Source organism: Rattus rattus, chromosome 4 (assembly GCF_011064425.1).
Source record: "Rattus rattus isolate New Zealand chromosome 4, Rrattus_CSIRO_v1, whole genome shotgun sequence".
NCBI lineage: Eukaryota > Metazoa > Chordata > Mammalia > Rodentia > Muridae > Rattus > Rattus rattus.
The window spans coordinates 12,148,447-12,168,671 of NC_046157.1; the positions used below are offsets into that span (position 1 = coordinate 12,148,447).

The 20,225-nt window shown below is 36.9% G+C and overlaps 1 protein-coding gene across 1 annotated transcript; it reads right to left on the reverse strand.

The window, feature by feature from the left end:
- Positions 1-4,835: 4,835 nt before the first annotated feature.
- LOC116897834 (fibroblast growth factor 12-like) lies at positions 4,836-19,672 on the reverse strand (the record flags this gene model as incomplete). The annotated part of the gene is made up of 2 exons (XM_032899250.1): positions 4,836-5,327; positions 19,408-19,672. Coding segments are annotated over 2 exons (384 nt in total), but the record flags the coding sequence as incomplete, so codon positions are not given.
- Between the last annotated feature and the right edge of the window lie 553 nt (positions 19,673-20,225).

The window sequence follows — 20,225 nt, forward strand, 5'->3', positions numbered from 1 at the left end:
CATTAATCTCATCTCAGTTTTTTTTTCCAAACTCCTATTCTGAACATCTTCCTCATTTTATTTCTTGGTAGTTCCCAAAGTTTGAACGTCTTTCGAATTCTTTTCTATTTCAGGCAGCCCTATTTCATATTTGTTTCTACAGACCAACTCTCTTTCTTTCTCATATCCTTGATTTCCTAGATTCCCCTTCTGCATCATCAATGCTTTTCAACTTCTAAATGACAGATCATTGTAAGTGATACATATTTGAGAAGCATTCTATGATTTATATGTCTGAAATAATTGGATTTTAGAGATTAAAATTTAGTTCACCATACTTAAAATTAACCAAGAGTCTAGATAGCAACTAATGAATGAAGAAATAAAGGCTATATACTCTGGTTCTTAACCTAGAAAAAGCATGTATTAGGTCATCACAGGTAGCTTTACAGTTAGAAAGTATTAACTTTTGGCTGTTGAATGAAATGTAGTTGATTGTCCATCTAGAAAGCCATATCTTCCTGCACAGGACAGACTTTTTTAGTCACCCATTTTAGCACAGACACACTAAATAAAAAAGAGAGACTTCTTGGAGAAGTTTAATGTTGTTTTAAAAATGTTCCAGTATTCTTCATGCACGAATATCTCAAGATTTTAATTTCTTTTCACTTCAGAAATGTGGTGGTGTATAAACATTTTACAAAGCTGATCTTCAGAAAAAAAAAACAGTGACTTGAATAATCTGTGTTTTAATGCAGAAACAAATATTAATTTGCTTGTATTTTTCATATAACATATATATTGAACATTTTAGTGTCAATCGTTTACTAAGATTATATAACACTTAACCTTGAAATGGAGCTAATAACAATTCTATTCATGGCTATATATTTTATCCTTTTAAATGACTTTGAGTAAAATGACGGCTACTGTCATTAAATTGTGCTTGGAGCAAAGACAAGAAAACATCGCTCATTGTTTCCAGCTAGTAAAACTAATGATGCACTGTCCATCGCCTTATTTTAATGCTGTTGTAACGTTAAGTATTTCTTTCTCTGCTTTTATTTGTCAATGAAGCTCAGTATGTCATCCCTGAACATTAGCAATTTTCATTCTATTTGGATTTAAATCTTGACTTTTAAATATAGACTCCAAAATATCTCGATAAAGATCAGCGTTTCACTTCCTCTGACTATCCCTCAGCCAGACTTTCAACATCGACTTGAGATTTATACTGGGAATTATGGCCTTCTAAGAAACAGTTAAAGCACTATTAGTGCATTAGAAGGGATTAAAACACACCAGCCTTCTACAGTCATGTGTGCTTTAGTATTGTTCCCACCTGTTTCTTTTTTTGTTATAAAGTGGCAATTTGTACTATCATTAGAAATATACATTTATATATAAAGTTTTGCATTCAAACCTCTTTATTTTTGACTACCTAATGAATGACCACAGAGCAAATAAAAATTTTATATAATATATCCTCATTTCAGAAGCATATGTATATATACACATATATATTTGTAGAACAATCCACAATTTTGAATGTGATTCTGGTTTAAAAAATGCTATTTACAGTCTATGACAGAGTAATAGCCTCAGCCTTTTATGGCATTAAAATAAGCATGGGATTTTTAAGTTTGACTGTGTTTCACCTTGTGCAGAAGAAATCAACCTACTTCATGGAAAGCCTCAAAAGCAAGACCTTGTACAGGTATAAGGGTAGATTTTCTATCTTTGGGTGTATGTTTTAAAACATAAATTAATGTTGAAGCAATCATGATTCTTCACTAATCAGCCTGGGATCCCAGGTTGGACCTAAGGACCATTTACAACACAATAAACAAGCCACACTCCATCCTTTCCTCTTGTTTGACCATCTTCAACCTTCCCTGTGGCAAGGACAGAATCACAAACTGAAAAATAATACCAAGCAACAACATCGCCATTTCCCTAAGTAGGAGAGTTACTCTGTATAAATTTCTGGATTGTATTGAGGTCCATAATGAGACACATTATGTTATTGCCTATTCCCTGTGTCAATCCGTAATGGCTAAAAAAAAGTGTCTTATAAACTTCATATATGTAATTCAAAACCTAAAGTATCACTATGATCAAGAAAAGGATGGCTTACTGTTTTTCGGTCTCCTGAAGCACAAGGTCTCTAAGCTAGCAGGTAGAACTTCAGCACCATTTGCTTCTAGACCTCAAACACCTAGCTAAAATATCAAGTAAAGAATATTGACCAGAGAGCCATTTTGTGAGAATCACAGAAGTTTTGTTTGCAATGTCAAGCCCATTAGCTTAAAAGCTAATAAGGGCTCCTATAGTTCTCTACTTGAGTCCTTTCCTGGGATTATCCTCTTGCAGTGTCTTAGAAACAACGAAAAGAGAACACTCATTACAGTGAAAAGAGGACAGGTGATAGATGAGTTGAAGGCAGGCAATAGAACAAAGACTGTCACAGTGAAAAAATATTTTACTTGGAATAAAGCTGAAAAATAACCATTGAAATTGACCCACATTTTAATGAAATTGAATGGTTATATATTTATATTTCTTCATGTATTTTAAACCTAAGACAGTGAATATTGGTTCTATTTATGATTTCAATTTACTTCAATAGCAACCAGAGAGTGAGCAAATGTCCATCTTGTGCTCTATACATTTTTTTCAGGTCTATGAATAATAAGAATGTGAGGCTTTCAATTTGGTCTTAAAATCGGATGCAAATGATACAAAGTTAATTTCCAAAACACATCTACATTTCCTTACCATGATATGGAGGGCAAACTAGAGACAGATCGAGTGCTTAGAAAGTGTTGTTTTAACCATTGAAAGGATGGGGACAAAGGTGTGTCTGAATGAGGAACAATGGACAACCACTGAAAATAGAGAAGGGATTTTATTAGAGATTAATATCAGCATTATATTTTCATAAATAATGAGATTAAATTTCTATCATGAAATCCTCAGAGAGATGGGCAACTGTGATTTCCACCAATGACACTTCCTGTGTACCCTCAGTGCATTGTGGTTTAGTAAACAATCACCTAAAAATCTCCAGGCACTTCCTGTGTACCCTCAGCGCATTATGGTTTAGTAAACATATCACCTAAAAAACTCCAGGCACTTCCCTTTAAAAGAGCCCATGACCCATTGTGTTGAAGCCTCTTTATTTATTTATTTTTTAAAGAAAATAAGGCCTTGTGCTTGGGATTTGTTTGGTCCTGGAAGTGACAGGTGTACTTATAATCAAGTTGGATCAACAGTGACAACAAATACAACTTCTGGATGTGTGTCTTTACATAGTTGTACTTTTCCTAAGAGAGCAACATTTATATATATATATAAATATATATATATATTCTGTTGCTTTACATATATTCTATTTAAAATCTGTTGAAAAGTCTTGTCTGTGTGCATAACCTCTATTCTTCCAAACTTTATGAAAAAATTCCCCCAGTACATTTTCTGCCACCCTCCAGAGAACATAAATAGATAATTTATAGGGCAAGAATTACACTGAAGAATAATGTTTGTGTAGAGGGGGGACATTATGTTGACCTTAATAGAATACAGCAACCCGTGGAAAGGTTTGAAGTGAGGGCTTAGATCTTCTGCAAAGTCTGTATTTTAGGGAGTCCTAGTTGGAATAACACATGCTGGACAGTAGAGATACAGGAGAAGTTACATGCTTAAGTCTTCTCATTATGATATCCATAAAGCTGCAAACATTTTTTTTTAACATTCTGGTTTGGTTTGTTTGAATTTGGATTTCTCTACACCATTCCTGATATCCAGGGCAAAGTAGATCTAGGGTTTCAATGCCGTGGTATAGCTTCACATCTTTGTTAATGTTTTCTAGTACTTCAGTGTTCTAACAGTGCACTTGCTCGCACTTACGTGAAGTTCTTTTTCACTGCACGAACCCACCCACAAAACCCTGGCTACTAGATTCAAAGCTGTTAATTCCACATTTTTTCCTCTGTCCCTTGAGAATTCTATGTTTAACTAATTACCTTCTGTTTTCTAGAATGTAGAATTGTTGCAAACTAGGCTTATAAATGTGGATAAAACCCAACACACATGCCACTGGCTTCATAGATGATAAGGTAGGAATTTCACAGCCATACTTCCTAAGTTCTCCTAGAGTTGAGAAAACAATCTACACGCAAAACCCTGGCGATGTAAAAAGGCAATGAAATTTTGCTTTGAGTCTATATATCAGACTTATTTCCTTCTGTAAAACCCATCTTTCTTCTCTCCTTCTGCAAGATACGGTTAAAAAAAATCAACTTTCTATGACAGCTATAAGTTCAACATACACACTCAAAGATACTCACACTAAGACTGGATGGAAAATTCAAGAAGCCTATGCTTCAGCAGATGCCCGGGAGTTCTCTAAGTCTCCTCAGGAATACATTAAAATCCTTTTCACTGAATGTCTAAAAAAATAATAAAATTCCAGATCAATACCTAGATAAAAATATAATATTCAGCTTGAAGAATGTGAATCTCCTTACAAAGGAATTAAATAAGCTAATATGATTAAATGCAACACAAGAGTTTCCTTTTCTAAAATAAAAAAATATCGCTAACATCAAGAATAAGTTTAAAACTTTTCTTCATGTGAGTTGGTCCCTGTCTATGTGTCTATCAGATATTAAAAGAATATAATTTTGTCATATTCAATTTTATGATTGAAAATGAACATCCTGGAAACAGCATGTAATTGTGTATCACGGAGAGAAGTGTAAAGAAAATACAAAAATGAAACAAAACTGCACATTACAGAATGCTCTAAAACTTAAAAGGGTTTACAGTTCATTGACATTTTAAGTGACTTTCTCAAAACCTTTTACATCCATTCGATGACTCTGTTTTGTCTGCATTATAGCCTCCCTTTATTACAATTAACCCTCTATTAATAACAACACAGTTAAATTTAATGTTTGTGGAGTCCCGATTTATTTTTTCCTTTGTTCTTATGTGCAATAATTGTTATGCATGTGAATTTTCTACCACATTGCAACAGGCAAGCTTTGGTTCAAATTTCTTGTCCTACACAAAAGGAAGATTTTTAGTGCAGTATCTCAGCTACTAAGTCCTGTGATGCTGTTTTATTTTTCTCTCTCTCTCATTGGGTGGATTTACTGGAGAAAACGGGGAAGGGGGGGGGAGAAGGGAGAAGGAGGAGAGGGAAGAGCAGAAGAATTCTCCAGGCTATGTAGAGTCTTGATTCACGACTTTGCCTCCATTCATGGTGGGTGTTCCGGAACTTTTCCTCGAGCGTCCTTGCTTTTCTCCAATTTCATGTAGAGATGGTTCTCTGTACATACACACTGGAAGGCAAAATCAACAAGAACTTACTTAGTATGACCAACACAGATCTGGCTTCAGTGAATGTCTCGAATTAGATTTTTTATTGTTGTCACCAGCTCCTCTCCCAAACGTTGTGACAGTGTTAGTCTCAGGAGCAATACATGGTCCTGTCTGCTTCTGTCAGGCACAATCACTACAGACACGCCAGTTATTCCTGTACTGTGGGAGATAATGCTTGAATCTATATAGTCTCTGAATGTGTAGAATATGACTTCAACTGAGAGGAGAAATCAGAAACACAGTTGTTAGAACTAGACATATTTTGCTTCTAAAACCTTCTTCTTGAGCCTACTTTCTGGAAGAGGATATTTCTTGACATGCTCCTAATCTTGAACGCATTACAAACTTATGACATTGCAGGAACCATAAACTTTTACCTCCCATTTTGACAGCATCCTTCATCAGAGGTCATATTTGAGTGGGGATTGAGAAGTAGAGAAATATCAGTGCATTTCCTTAGTTGGTCCAAATGCCCTTCACCCAAGCCAAGGAATCAAGCCCTCTCCTTAGTTACTCTTCTATAGGGAATGTGGTTTTTCAACTTCACGTTAAGTTCCCATCCCCTCTTCTTTGTCTGGGCTAAGGTTGTCATCTGTCTTCATGGCTGTTATTCAATTATTGCTTGAAATGAATAGATTTTCCAATTCATAGCCATTTTTACAAGATACATCACCATATTGAGTCCCTTTCTTCACTGGGCTGTTACTATAATAGAGACAAATGTGTCTGCATAGGCATATTTCACTTAAGTATCAGAACTTACTTTCCCTCTTGAAATAAGAGCAAATAAGTATCTTTGTCTATTCTGTCTGTCATCACAATGATTTAGTAACTTGAATCTTGTTTCCAACATCGAGTAATTTCCTCTGTTGGATGGGAATGGAAGGTGCTATGCATTTAGAAACTGTTATTTGGTCCACAGGCTGACTGGGCTGCCTATTGACAGTATCAACTCAGAGACACTTTTATAATTGAAAATATGGCATGTCTATCTGCATAAACAAGTACCAAATATGTAAAATGATCAAGATTAAAAATAACGCTATTAGCTAAAAATTTAAATAACATATTTTAGAGGATGTAGGTTAAACTGTTCTGGCCAAAGACATTACACCACATCCAAAACCTAGATTAAAAAATACAAACACTAGCTCAAGTTTCTTCTTCATGCATGTCATAGTGTGCATTTATACTAAGTAGGGATACTATTACTATGTGACTTTTGAGTTCTATGGTGGGTTTGAGATAATTCTTTTTTTAATACATTTGCAGGTGCTTGCTGATGTCAATCAAATACAATACACTCTCAGTAGTATAGAATATAGCTATGAAATATGTTTATTTAACGTCTTTTGTAAGAGCATTTCACATGTTTTTTGATGAAGTTTTTAAATAATTTTTAAATTTTAAATATTACCATGGATTTTTCCAATATCTCCAAATGCCATTGGTTGAAGCAGGGCAGTACAGCCTGTAGGTCAACTATGCACTACTAGTTCAGAGAATTGATTCTGATGTTTACTAATGGTTAGACTTGTCTTTAACAAAAGCAACAAAAAACAATCTTGGAAAATTCTTATAGTGTATCTGTGTAGATTCTTAAAGTCTCTCAAGTGTACTAGCTCTTAATTGTATTCCTGTTATGAGGGAAGTAGAAAAACATATCAAATCTCAAAGGTGAAAGCAAACTTTTATTTGTGCATAGGATATCCACTTATCTGTGACTGGCTAATGCACAGGGGAACTCAAAGCTGATGAAGTGATTGCATTGGAAAGCGATTTGCAGGATGCCATGAAGCAGCTTTTAGAACGCCATCATGTAATCAGCTGTGAAAACCCGCAGTTTCCACTAAATTATAATCTCAATGGAGGAAAAAAATCATCTGTGTTTAAATACCCAGAAAAAGTACAGGGCCACAGATTACTTCAAAATTATCATGGGGAGTACTTGAAGGGTGATACTGTCCGATTATCACTAAATAATGCATTTGTATAGTGTGTTTCCCAGAATTACAATATCCCTTCTGTTCTCAATATTGGTTCTACCTAAGATATATATATATATATATATATATATATATATATATATATTTAATTTAATATGTATTTTCTATTTCTTATATACAGAAAGTAACTTGTACATGAACACACAAATACTGGCAGTAAAATGAGTGATGCAGACACCTTTTCCAATAATTGTGGCCTACTGGCCATCCCTGAAATAGAGTCTGCAAAGAAATGTCCAAACTGACCTGTGGAATTTTACAAGTTATAAAAGTAAAACTTAATAATGCCACAATAAAAGATGCAATTTTCTTTCAGGCTAAGTCAATCACTGTCCCTGTTATAGCCCATTAAATTGAATAATAAAATCCAGTGTTTTAATAAACAAAATGGCTAACAGGCATGTTTTCCAGTTCACTGAAAGAAACTGTCTCTCCTTCACTCAGTGAATAAAATAAATATTCCGCTTTCCGCATTGCCGCTTCCAATGTGAATTTGGATGAGGAATCGCATTTGCGTGCAGAGATGGGGAGCAAGGAGGGGAACAAGGCATAGAGGAAATAAGGGAGGGAGGGGTAGGGGAAGAGGGAGACAGAAAGGGAGAGAGGGAAGGAAGGGGGAGAAAAGGAACAAGGGAGGAGGGGAGGGAGGAGTAGAGGGAGGGAAGGAACTCTATTAAACCAATTCCATTTTCATTATCATTTATAAGTCCTGGAATTCAGCAAAACATTGAACTTTAGAAGGTAACAAGTACAGGGACATAGATCTCAATCAAATTTTAGGACCGAAATTACTTTACAAAGCACAATTCAATTCCATTACAGTGTAAAGAGAAAGGACGGGGAAAGGACAAGCACTCCTTGTGTGATGATGGCCATCTCCAGTATTTGTGATAATTCTCTGTGAGCTCAGTTCTGAATACCCCAGGATAAATGATGGAACAATTTAAGAGGAGACAGAGCACAGGTGTCCAACGAATACATCGTAAGTTGAAACATGAACTTTAAGTTCCTCTTCTCACTTGCCAATCACAATAATGCTCTGATCATCATAGGTCAGAAATTATTGACTTTATTTTTAAAATATAAAGCAACTGACTTCCCTAGTCTCAGCGAGTAAGCAGTGGCAGAGCCAAGATGCAAATATCCACATTCAAGTTTTGATCAAAACAAGAACCAATGGGTTAATGTTAGACTATATTTACATGTTTACATTATTATGGTGGCATATTAATTAATACTTAAGTTGGTCTTTCTTTTCCTAAATACTGCTAGTGTGATTGAGAAATGGTCCTGAAAACACATACCTCATGGATATGCTAAAGAGAGTAGGTAGAAAGTAACAAGTGTGGGCGGGTATGGGGAGACATTGGAACGCTTATGTACTGATGCTCAGAAGGAAAGATGATAGGGCCACTGTGAGAAATGATGATTGTTAAGATAATTACAAACAGGATTTTCAAAGCATCTAACAGCTGCAATTCTGGATATGTAACAAAAAAGAAAAGGAAAACAAAGAGGCACTTGAACATATTTCACACAACCATGATTATGGGGAGGAGTGCTGCTGATGGCTTGTAAATGAAGAACAAATGTAACAGCACCAAAATGGTACATTCTCTTTATGTGTTTTCTCATGATTAAAAACACCCTAGTTGCCCTGAATGTAACTATTGAGTAAAAGAAGTAACTATCTGGGTTGGGGAGATGGCCCAGCAGTTAAGAACACTTTACTGTTCTTGTAGAAGATTCCGCTTTGGTTTCAGAACCAACATAGAGGTTCAGAACCGTGTGTAATCCTAGTTCCAGTGAATCTGATACTCTCTTCTGACCGTCTTAGCCACTGGCATGCACACTGTGCAAGGCACTTACATACATACTGAGAAAACACCCAAACAGGCTAAATAAAGTAAATAGATTTCTTACTAGCCCATGTATATTCAACCAGTTCCTAGTTATAAGAAGTATGTCTCAGTATTGAAACTAAAGAGTGGGGAATTGAAATATAATCTAGAGAATATAGGCTTGGGGAGAAGATTCAATAATGCAATGAGAAATTCTAGGGCGGCATTGTGTATGTAGTATCAATGTAGTCATTTATTTGATGCTGTGAATAGTTACAATATAAACAACCCCATGCTTCGGACATACTATGAAGTTAAACATAAACGTGGGAAAAAATAAGATAAGGAGGTGGTGAGGGAGAAGTGACCTAGGCCTAGGTAGACTCAGACCTTGTCAAATTACAAGCCCAACAACTGGCAGTTCTTAAAAACACATGCTTGGTGCAACCTCATGGGATCCCTTCATGCTGTCATCCTCATAATAACAAACGTGTGTGTGTGTGTGTGTGTGTGTGTGTGTGTGTGTGTGTGTGTACATGTGTGCTCCCATATTGTTATAAAACTTTAAGCAGGTAAAATTAACAGATGAACGAAGTTAAAACTTTACAGTATTTCCCATTTGTAACTCTATATTTACTTTTCATACATCCACATGTTCATGGATGCTCACCATTACATACAATCACACACACACACACACACACACACACACACACACACACATTTCTCAAAATGAAATACTAATTGAAATACTCAAATGAAATACTTCTGGTCTTTTCTTGTTCAATTAAAAAACTGAAAACCAAAGAGAGTTTGATTGATCAAAATGTGTCCACTATACAGGGCATAGTCAACATTTATCTGTAAATGACTAATTCTTAAGCTCATGTCCAAACTGTTGAGTTTGTTTGTAGTAGAATGAAAGACAATGTTGACAATTCATGAATTGAAAACCCCATCCTCAAGTGCATCCATGTGGGCTTTTCTCTTCCTGGAATGCAGTGCATCGACACTGCAGCCTCCCGTTCTTCCTGAGTGATGGGCACTACGCCAGCTCTGTCTCCCTTTAGATCCCAAGAGCTACTTTAACCCTCATTAGAGAAGAATAAGCACCTACTCCAGGAGTTCAGGGTATGTGTGCAAACCTGCTCTAATGGATCATACCACGTTCTAACATGTTGCCTAGGAGTAACCTGCTGGTATAATGAGATAACACACATTTGCACACATCCTCGGTAAGGGGCATCCCTCCGTGGACTTCTTAAACGCAGCTCTATAATAGAAGAGAACGTGATTTTTGTTAACTTTGTTCTGACAGTAGAACCCATTCTTCCTCTGTTTGTCTTCATTCAATAATCACGACCATCGTTCACCAGCCGCACGTGTACCGAGATTGGAAGTCACCACTGATTTTCTTCTTTCTTTAAGCTAGCACCCTGAACCCAATAAATTCAGAGTAAAATAATGCTTAGGCTACTGTCTACGAGCATGACAGTTTCACTAATAGTGTCAGGGCTTAGATTTTTGCCTCCCTCCATCTACTATTTTATTTCCCCTTCTAAGTGAGATTCAATCATCTTCCCTGTCCCCACCCTTTGTCATTTAGCTTTTTTGGGTCTGTGGATATCCTGTAGCATGTGCAGCAGAGGACTGAGCTTCATAGCTCAGGCTCATTTACTCCATTTACATCACTACAGAAAAGAAGATGTTTAGTGGGGATGGGCGGGAGCTGTCATGAAATAGATTATTAGAAGTGCTTACAGGGCCACTGCATTTGCTACTGACAGATTCTCCATCCAAACGGAGACAATAGACCCTCTATTTTGGATGAAACTCATAACCCTTGTCTTCTATCAGTTTCAATGAAAGAGGAATGAAAGATGAGTAAATTTTTTATTACTGACAATTTAAATTTAAATCAAATATTCCTTGGCCTCCTCTAATTTCCAAGAAATGGAAAGGTTAAATTGCTCTGTAAGTTAATGTACCATTAAAAAATTATCTGACTGTCTTAATAGCAGATCATAGAAGGGCTTGGGCAATTAGCATGAAGCAATTTTGCACCATAATTAATGTCACATGGAACTTTTTGGAACTGTGAGATCAGGTTAAATACTGGTTTGGAAGTAACAGATCATAGGAAAGTCTCCTGGATGCTGAAATGTTTGTTACAAAAGTTGAGAAATTATGAATAAATGATTTATATCTTTACATGAAAAGAGAACAGAAATAACATTCTGGTGTAAATGAGGGACAGAAGTGGGTGACATATGTTTTGGGAAGAGGTGAGGCCATTTCATTAAAGATTGATTCCAGAAATCGCATAAAGATTCCGAAGAAGAGTGACAAGGTGAAGAAAAAAGGAAACTCAAAAAAAAAAAAAAAAAAAAAGAAAGAAAGAAAGAAAAGAAGAGAAAAGAAAAGAGGGCAGAAAGAAGGGGAAACAGGAGGAAAGGAGAGAGAGAGCCAGAGAGCCAATGTGACCATTGCTTCCACAAATAAAACAATATGCAACATTAAAGAAGTTCGGGGATCCATTTTTCTATATTTATCTTTAAGTATGGTTCACCCTAAAAGAAACTATTTGCACGTGAGCCCCCTAGTTCTCATTCTAGATGATTTAGAATATATTTCAAAGTAGGTTTTTGGCTTTCATTTTCCCAGTTGGAGTCTGGCAGCCTTAGGAACCCTGTGCACCCTTCTCTTTGGAGACTCACTGTTTAGCTGGGGAAGGGAGTCTGCTGAACAAACTAGAGTGAGATTTTTTTTCATCTAATGCTCTACCTCATAGCACTTCATCAAGACAGAGACTGTACGGCAGTGCCCATTATTCTAAAGAAAAAAGATAAAAGTTTTTTTTTTTTTATTTTAATCTAGCAAAATTTGAGACACTGAACCTTCTTAGTATGGCTAAGAGAAATCTCAGTTTACTTCTGCAAGGCTGAGGGAGCTCATAGTTGATTTCATTCTCAAAGATGCTCAAGACTGAAGAAGGTGATTATTTTCCCAATATTGCTTACTAAGCAATTGCCAAGAGTAATCGGAACCAGCCCTTCTCATTCTTGGTTATTTGGTATTTCTTAGGTTACATTCTGTGATCAGGTTAGTAAAATAATTGGCCTTACATGTGCCAACTCCACATAGCAATTAACCTAGTGCTAAAACATGCCTGTCTGAGTAACAGTGCTGAATTTTACATTCTAACATGATGTGGATATTTAAACTCAATGTGTCTGTGAAGGAAAGTTCCTGAAAGGAAGCAAACTTCACAGACCCTTCTGTAAGGCTGCCAAACTGAGCAGAACTGTGTGATAGAATGTTGCAGGTCCACAGCCTAATTACAATTTCCTGTGGTGCATCTTTAGTCCCATTAATTGTCATTTTTGCCCACTTCTGTGTTTGACCTGACCTTCTCATGACTAGCAGGTAAACCTTTTAGAATGCATTAACTTATGAAACCCTTTGGCTTTTACTAACAAAAAAATCTGTGTTATCAGAGAGCATCAGAGTCTATAGCAGAGATGTCTCTCCTTTATTTTATTCTATCTTAATAATGTCTCCACCAACATATAAGTTACAACTGTTTTGTTATTTTTAAAATTTCATCAAACTCTTACCACACTGGAAGGAGGAAATTAAGGTAACTTAGATCTGTGATACACAGCCATAGTCACTCGTATTTGATTCTATGACAAACTCATCCTTATCCCTTTGGAGGTGAGAGTTACGTTCACCCATATCCTGTCAGATGTAAACCCTAGTCAGCTTCATTCCATGCAGTGACCACAATAACTTCAATAAACTTAAGGTGCCTATGACCAAACTGGATCAAAATAAACTGAGCAATTCAAGCCAAAATTCAGTCCAGAACACCCTCAAATTTGGTGACCACCAGAGCCATTTAGACAGCTTTAGGTCATGGACAGACTTAGTCAGGTCACTTAGGAGAGTTTGTCACTTTTAAGAACACTCCAGATAGTCATGATACGGGTATATAAGATACAACAATTGATGGTATTCTGCTAGGATTTAAAATTACATATCTAACAAAGAAAGTGGATAGCATGCAATTGCCCCACAGTGAGGGAAAATCATGTTAATGTCGCACAAATGCATTAGTATCCCTAATTTAAAACTTAATACTTTAAAGGGATGGCTTTCAATTGATAAATATCTTTCTTTTTCTAATACTATATCTTGATAACTGTAATTCTTTGGATAGCACACAGGTAGGCCTGTAGGTGTGCAGACACACAACACACACACCACACACACACACACACACACACACACACACACACACACACACACACACACACACACATGGTTTTCCAGGGGGAATAATCTGATAACAATGACTCAAGCACTTGGCAGAGCTGAGTAACGAGCTTTGGAAGAAAGAGGGGAAAATGAGCTGTTTGTGTCTTGCTCTTTGTCAAAGTGTCTTTGACTCTCTATCTGATACCGAAGGGGGAGGTCACCCAAAGACAGTTTAAGTCTGGGGTGTCATTTCTAAGTGGCAGGATAATGCTCTGAGAATCAAAGAGCATGTGCTATTGTTGTAAATTCTAGAGAAGACCCAACTAAGTAGAGTGTGTACGTAGTTCGGGCTTAAATACCAAGCCAACCCATGCAGTAGATGGATCTACAACTGCTCGTTAACACTGTCCTTATCTGGAACATCCGAGAGTGAAGGACTGAGGGGAGATGAGCACGTGGGTAGGTAACTATTATCATGTTATCTATATAACTTAACCTTGGGAATCTCAAACCTTAACTTTGGGAATCATGGCATTCAAATGAAATCAACACAAGAATGGTACTATAAAGGCAAAGATGTTGGAAGAAACCAAAACAACCACAACACTAAAATAACACACTTTGGCTTTCCACCACCTAGGGCTAATCTACTTTACCAAAGAACAGCCCATTCATCATGCGGCGCTGGGATCTGTCAGGGTGGTAATGGTATAAACAGCAGGCTTACAGATTTATAAAGATTTTCTGGAACATTAAAAATAATACACCCAGCAACCACTTGTTTAAACAGCTATATTCCTCATCGCGTGCAGGGCTATTATTTCGCATTTCTTTTCTAAAAGTATCTTCCAATTATATGCTTTATAATTAGACCATGGAGGGATTATTTAAAAAGTAAAACCCTTTCTTTCAAAATACAGTTTAGGACGAGAATACCTTTCATCTTAGGTTTTGATTCAGAACAAATGGATAGGTAAATAACAAATTACCAATGATAGAAAGAATGCAGAAAACTGTACTTTATTCATTCACTAATTTAATAAAGGAAACGTGTCTAGACTGTTTTATATGTGAATATAATGCAATGTTCCATCAGAGTTTACGGTTTTCTCGTGAACGACTTATAAAAGAGCTACACATCCTGTCAGAGAAAATGAAATAATACCTTCCACCCCTACAGAATGTCTCTGATTGTCTGCCTGCCTGCCTGCCTGCCCTGCCTCCTCCCTCTCTCTCTCTCTCTCTCTCTCTTTTTCTCTCTATATCTCTCTTTCCTGCCTCTCTCTCTCTCTCTCTCTCTCTCTCTCTCTCTCTCTCCTTCTCTCTCTCTCTCTCGTCTAGATTTTATTTATATAGTTGCTTTGCCTTCATGTTTGTATGTATGCTGCATGTATACAGTGCCTGAAGAGACAGAAGAGGATGTTAAATCTTCTAGAACTGGACTGACAGCTGCTTGTGAGCTATAATGGGGGTCCTGGAAATTGAACCTGGCTCTTCTGGAAAACCAACTGGTGTTCTTACCTGCAGAGCCATTTCTCATGCTCCTCCCATCATGTCCTCCTTCTAGATGTGAAGGTATTAGCTAAAGCTGAAATCTGAGTGGGTGGAGAATGACACCACCAGAAGTGATTGCGGCTCTGAAAGGGTTTGGAGCATTTCCCTTACACTGTTTTAATGTGTCTCTCTCTCCTGGAGTATAAGCCCTGACCTTACTTGTGTTTTCAACCAAAACCTGATCCTACAGGTTATTCATATCTTGATTTTTATGTGTGTAATGCAAATATGAATACATAAACAACTCTACAATATGGAGGAGTTTAGTTTGTCAAACTAGCAATGTACCTGTTAGACAGGAACCAAATAAGAACAATGATTAACTTGTGTGTGTGTGTGTGTGTGTGTGTGTGTGTGTGTGTGTGTGTGTGTGTGTGTGTGTGTGTGTAGAGGGGGGAGAATATACAATTTCATTGTCAAAAATTTCAGAAATCATTTCCCATAGTGGGAAAATGAAGAACATTAAAAATAGTAGGTCGTTAAATCTCCTTGTTGAATTGGCCTCTTTCTTTTCTTCTTTTATATTTCGTCTCAAAGTGTTCTTTATTGTATCCGATGTACGTATGGGTGCTCCTGATGGTTACTGGTTCCCATTAGCGTTGATGTTCTTTTCTGTTTACTCCCTGTGTCTACACTGGTGAGGGGAAATTCTTCAGGGCAGCAAGCATGCTGTAGATTGAGCGATTCAGTGCCTTATTTATTTTTAAGATTATTGGACCTTCATGTTCTTTTTATAAAAATATATATTCAGCCTGCATCTTATTAGTTTTGAAATAAATTTTTCCTTTTTTATATTTATTAACATATTAAAAAATAATAGGTGCCAAGGAGGCAATGCATTCTTAATTCTTTTTAACCCAGTTTGAACATGGCACTCGAGTAATTGTCCCTTGTACTTATCTTCAATATCTATCCTTATATCATTTCATAAACACTTGTCAGTAGAAACGTGTTCAAGAGCATTGGCTCAGTTCTCTTGCCCAGTAGCTAGCTCATATCCTCACCCTTTTCGACCTCAGACCAGTCATGTGATCCATGTTCGTGGAAGTACTGCCCTTGACTGCTTGAGGCCCAGTGCTTTGGTTTGAACTCCAGCTCTGCTACTCACTGACCCCAGGACTTGGAACTAATTCTGCACTGACTTCTAATTAGACTAGAACCTACTTCATAGAAATGAAATAAAAATGAGAAAATAATTTAATCACACTTTCAAACTCTACCTAGAGAAAGAAAGCATTATAAAACTTAACTACTATTGTTCAATTCAGTAAACTTGGTTTTTTGAGGGAAAAAAATGCCAAGAAAACACTGTGCAATTAAATGGGCTTGGATGGAGAAAAGGCTAAACTGCCATCTTCAGAAGTGAGTCTCATTACGTTCTTGGTATTCCACACCTAAGACATCCTTCCTACCAGTGAACCACACAAAGAACCTTGGAACTAAACCGGAGCATTAGCTAATCTGATTTGAAACAGATGCTCTTTTCTCCAGAATAAAGGAGGAATCCTTGTGATTAATCAGTAAAAGCAAAATTAAAAACAAACAAATGGAAACAGCTAAAGGATGGCAGTAAGAGACCCGAAGAAGATGCAAGCCAGAAGCAGAAACTGATGTCTCTGTGCCCTTTTTCCCACTGTCCTCTCAGACCTGAATGTGGATTTGGTCTGAAGCCATCCATTAAAAGACTATATGCTCACCTCCTCCACCCGTAAGTATGGTTAGATGTAGAGTTATTACCAGTGAGGCGTTAACGTTGTATGGCAGCTGTTAAGAGACGATGCTGATGTTAAAAAAAAAAACACTTCACAGATTTTCATTATCTTCTTCTCGTTATTCCTTGCCCTATAACTATACTAATGAGGCTGACAGGATCACACACAGTGGGTTTAGTTTTGACAAGAGTGCAATACCTACAGGTCTAGGCAAGCATTCTACACAGAGGCATAATTTGTGCATCATTCCGGGTGTACTCTACAGATCTGAGGGATAACAGAAAAGAACATTAAGATAAAAGATGTGAGAACTTCACGCAGCCAAGATCCCCGAAACTGGGCCAACGCAGCAGCATCTCTGGAGAGCTCACCTCCAGATTTGGTTTTGGAGATAATTGGCATGACTAACCTACAATTGACAGGGGCCCTGAATTGTGTGAGGTCAGTCTTAATTCTGGTTTACAGCACCGTAGGAGTCTGCCTGCGCCGTCCCTTATTTATGCAAAATGCAGCAGTAAGCAGAGCACTGCGGAATGTCTGAGACTCGGAACACGGTCATCCCACACACTTCTTTTGGAAATGTGCATAAGGCCATGCGACCCAAGAGGAAACTCGACTAACCAGAAACTGATTATTGATGTTTCCTTTGGGGTAATGGAGTAGGAGGGGCTCTGTCGGACTCCACTACTTATATAAAGAACAAATAAAATCAGAGATTTTTAGATTTTCCTAGCTTTCCCAAAGTTTGTTAATGGCTTTGAATTCCTTTTACAAAAACCAACACATCAGCTTAACTGTATATATATATATATATATATATATATATATATATATATTATATATGTGTGTGTGTGTGTGTGTGTGTGTGTCCGTATGAGTTGAAAGTGTTTGCCCCCCCTAAAAATTCCTAAGCATGAATATATTTCCTGTGGCAAAATTCAAAATTATCTACTTCTTAGGGACCTTCTGCTCAGCCCTTACAAATCAGGCTAATTTCTGCCTTTAAGTACAGTGAACCTATAATTTTTTTCAGTGATTCATTCTTGTTCCATTTGTACAATTCTGCCCTAGTCCTCAATTATATTCCATTCTGTGGCAATGAAAATGCTTCCTCTAATTCCCAATATTAATTCTATAACATGAAGTACACTTTCTATTCTACTACACTGTTGCCACTAGTAACCATATTTCATATCCCTAGGAATATGTCCTCTGGAAACTATAGTTCTTAGTCTTTACTTTTACTCTGTTCATTCACACATTCACTAGTTCAGCTGACAGCTGGCTAAATTTTTCTTTGTGGCATGCCAAGAAGTGCCCATAACAAAAGAGAGATGTGAGAAAAAATGCATAACATATTCTGTTAATTCAGAGTTGACCATGAATGGGTAGAGGCAGTGGGACAATAGGGAAATCTAGTACAACATGATCAACAGAAAAATATAAAGAAGATATAAAAGAGTCCTTAAATTTTTGCTAAAGAAGTCAGCGAAAAATAATGAGAGAAGTAGGAACCATTGACTTCATCCTTTACAAAGGTTAATCGGCAGATGAATAAATGAAAATTGGGGCAGGTAAGATAGAAAGCATACGGCCAAGGGCAGCATAAGTCTAATTTCAGATGGTTAAAGACTTAGTGTGTAGACTGGGAAGGCATAAAGAGTGATGGCTGCCACCTTCTATCTTGTGTTCAAACATAGGATGATCTAGATTGAGATTGACTGCTATACCCACATGCACTACCCACCGTGCATCTGGCATTGTACACAGTGTCCATGCAACTACATTTAGGACATTTGCAAACCAGCAAGCCAAATTAAGCAAGTTTGCAGTGCACCCTCTCAGTGTTTTTCGTTTCCTCTGAAAAAGGAACTGAGCCACAGTTTAAGATAACATAATTGGGCTGCTGATGAATGTCAAGACCATAATTAATTTTGTGGTTTGTGCTAGAAAGCTTAACTGAATGCAAACCTGGTCGCTCAACATCCAAAGTTAGAGAACTTTTGAGAGAAAAATAAAGTTTCCCTCAATAGGCTCGTGTACCTGTTCAATTAGAAATAAGTCAACACTATTTTTTTAATTTTTATTTACAGTTTTCAGATCGTATATATTTGCCTTTTACTAAAGTCAATACCATTTTAAGTGATGAAGGAAGGACAAATTTTAGGCTTAAATGAGAGGAAAAAAAATCTGAAGATCAAATAAAACAACATCTTTTGTTCCTTACAAAAGAGGGAGAAAATTGGTTTACATTGTTGTTATATTTGCTCAAAAGGATGTAGAGATCAGCATCAAACATATTTACAGAATTATTTGGAAAAGTTTAAGCCCTCTAATAATAGTATTGATTCTCTTCAGAGGTATTCTAATAGATTGAATATTGTGTTCAACAAAGAAAGAAATTTCTTTTCAAATGGCAACTGACAGTAATTTCTATATCCAGGATCTTTCTAGCTTCAATATTCAAGCATACTTTTCTGTGTACCACATATTTGCAAAAATTCTCTGCTTTCTCTTTTTTCTCTTTGCTGGGAAAATTCCAATTGTATTTTCTGAGTCTCTGTTCCATGAGTTCACTTCAGGCAGAGCCTACAGTGCAGCAGACAGGAAGACCTGGTCCCAACACACAGATTAGGGGCCGGGCAAGAAAAGAAGTTACTTTCATACCTTCAATAGGTTTTGGTACAAAATGAGATGAGGGCTTGGTTTTCTTCACTCTGTTCCCCTTCATGATTTGACCTTCTTTATTGAGTCCTAGAAACCATGCGCGGCCTGATTCCTGCTGGCGATACAGGGTTGAGGAATAGATCACATAGTAGTTTTCAAACACAGACTCCTTAAATTTGCATTCTGGGGTAAAAACATCCTGAAGAGAGAAACACAGCAAAAAAGAGAAAGGAATTAGTACTGTGTCTGAATCAGCAAGCCAGTATCAAACGTACAAGCCAGAGGGTGCTGCACACAGATTAAGTTAGCGCCCATATAGAGAGTGGTTGTACAAAATCAAAAGGCAAGGTTCTTTTTCGCAACCGTTGTTTAGTTCACAGAAAACAACTGCTCAGATACACTCACTGATTGGTGGCTAAGGCCTAAAACATTATCTAGTACAATGTTTTATAAATCAAAGTGTTCTGTCAATTCTCATTTTTAATGGCCATTTACATGAATTCAAAACAGTAGAACGCATCCCTAGAAACTAAAATCAAAATGCAACCACAGACAACATAGGCTCGCCAGATGTTCTTGATGGGAATATTCGATGTGCACAAAAATCTATTAATCGGTCAAAGCTTATGCCCTGAACTCATCAGTATGCTACTACTTTGCTTCATACCTATAATTTTCTCTTTTATTGATTTAAAATATGGTTTGCTTAAATAATCAAAACTTTAGATATAACAACCTTAGGACTAGGCAGTGGGAGAAATACAGCCATTGCCGAACCCTCAATAAAACACAGAATGACACTGTTATTCCAGTAAGAA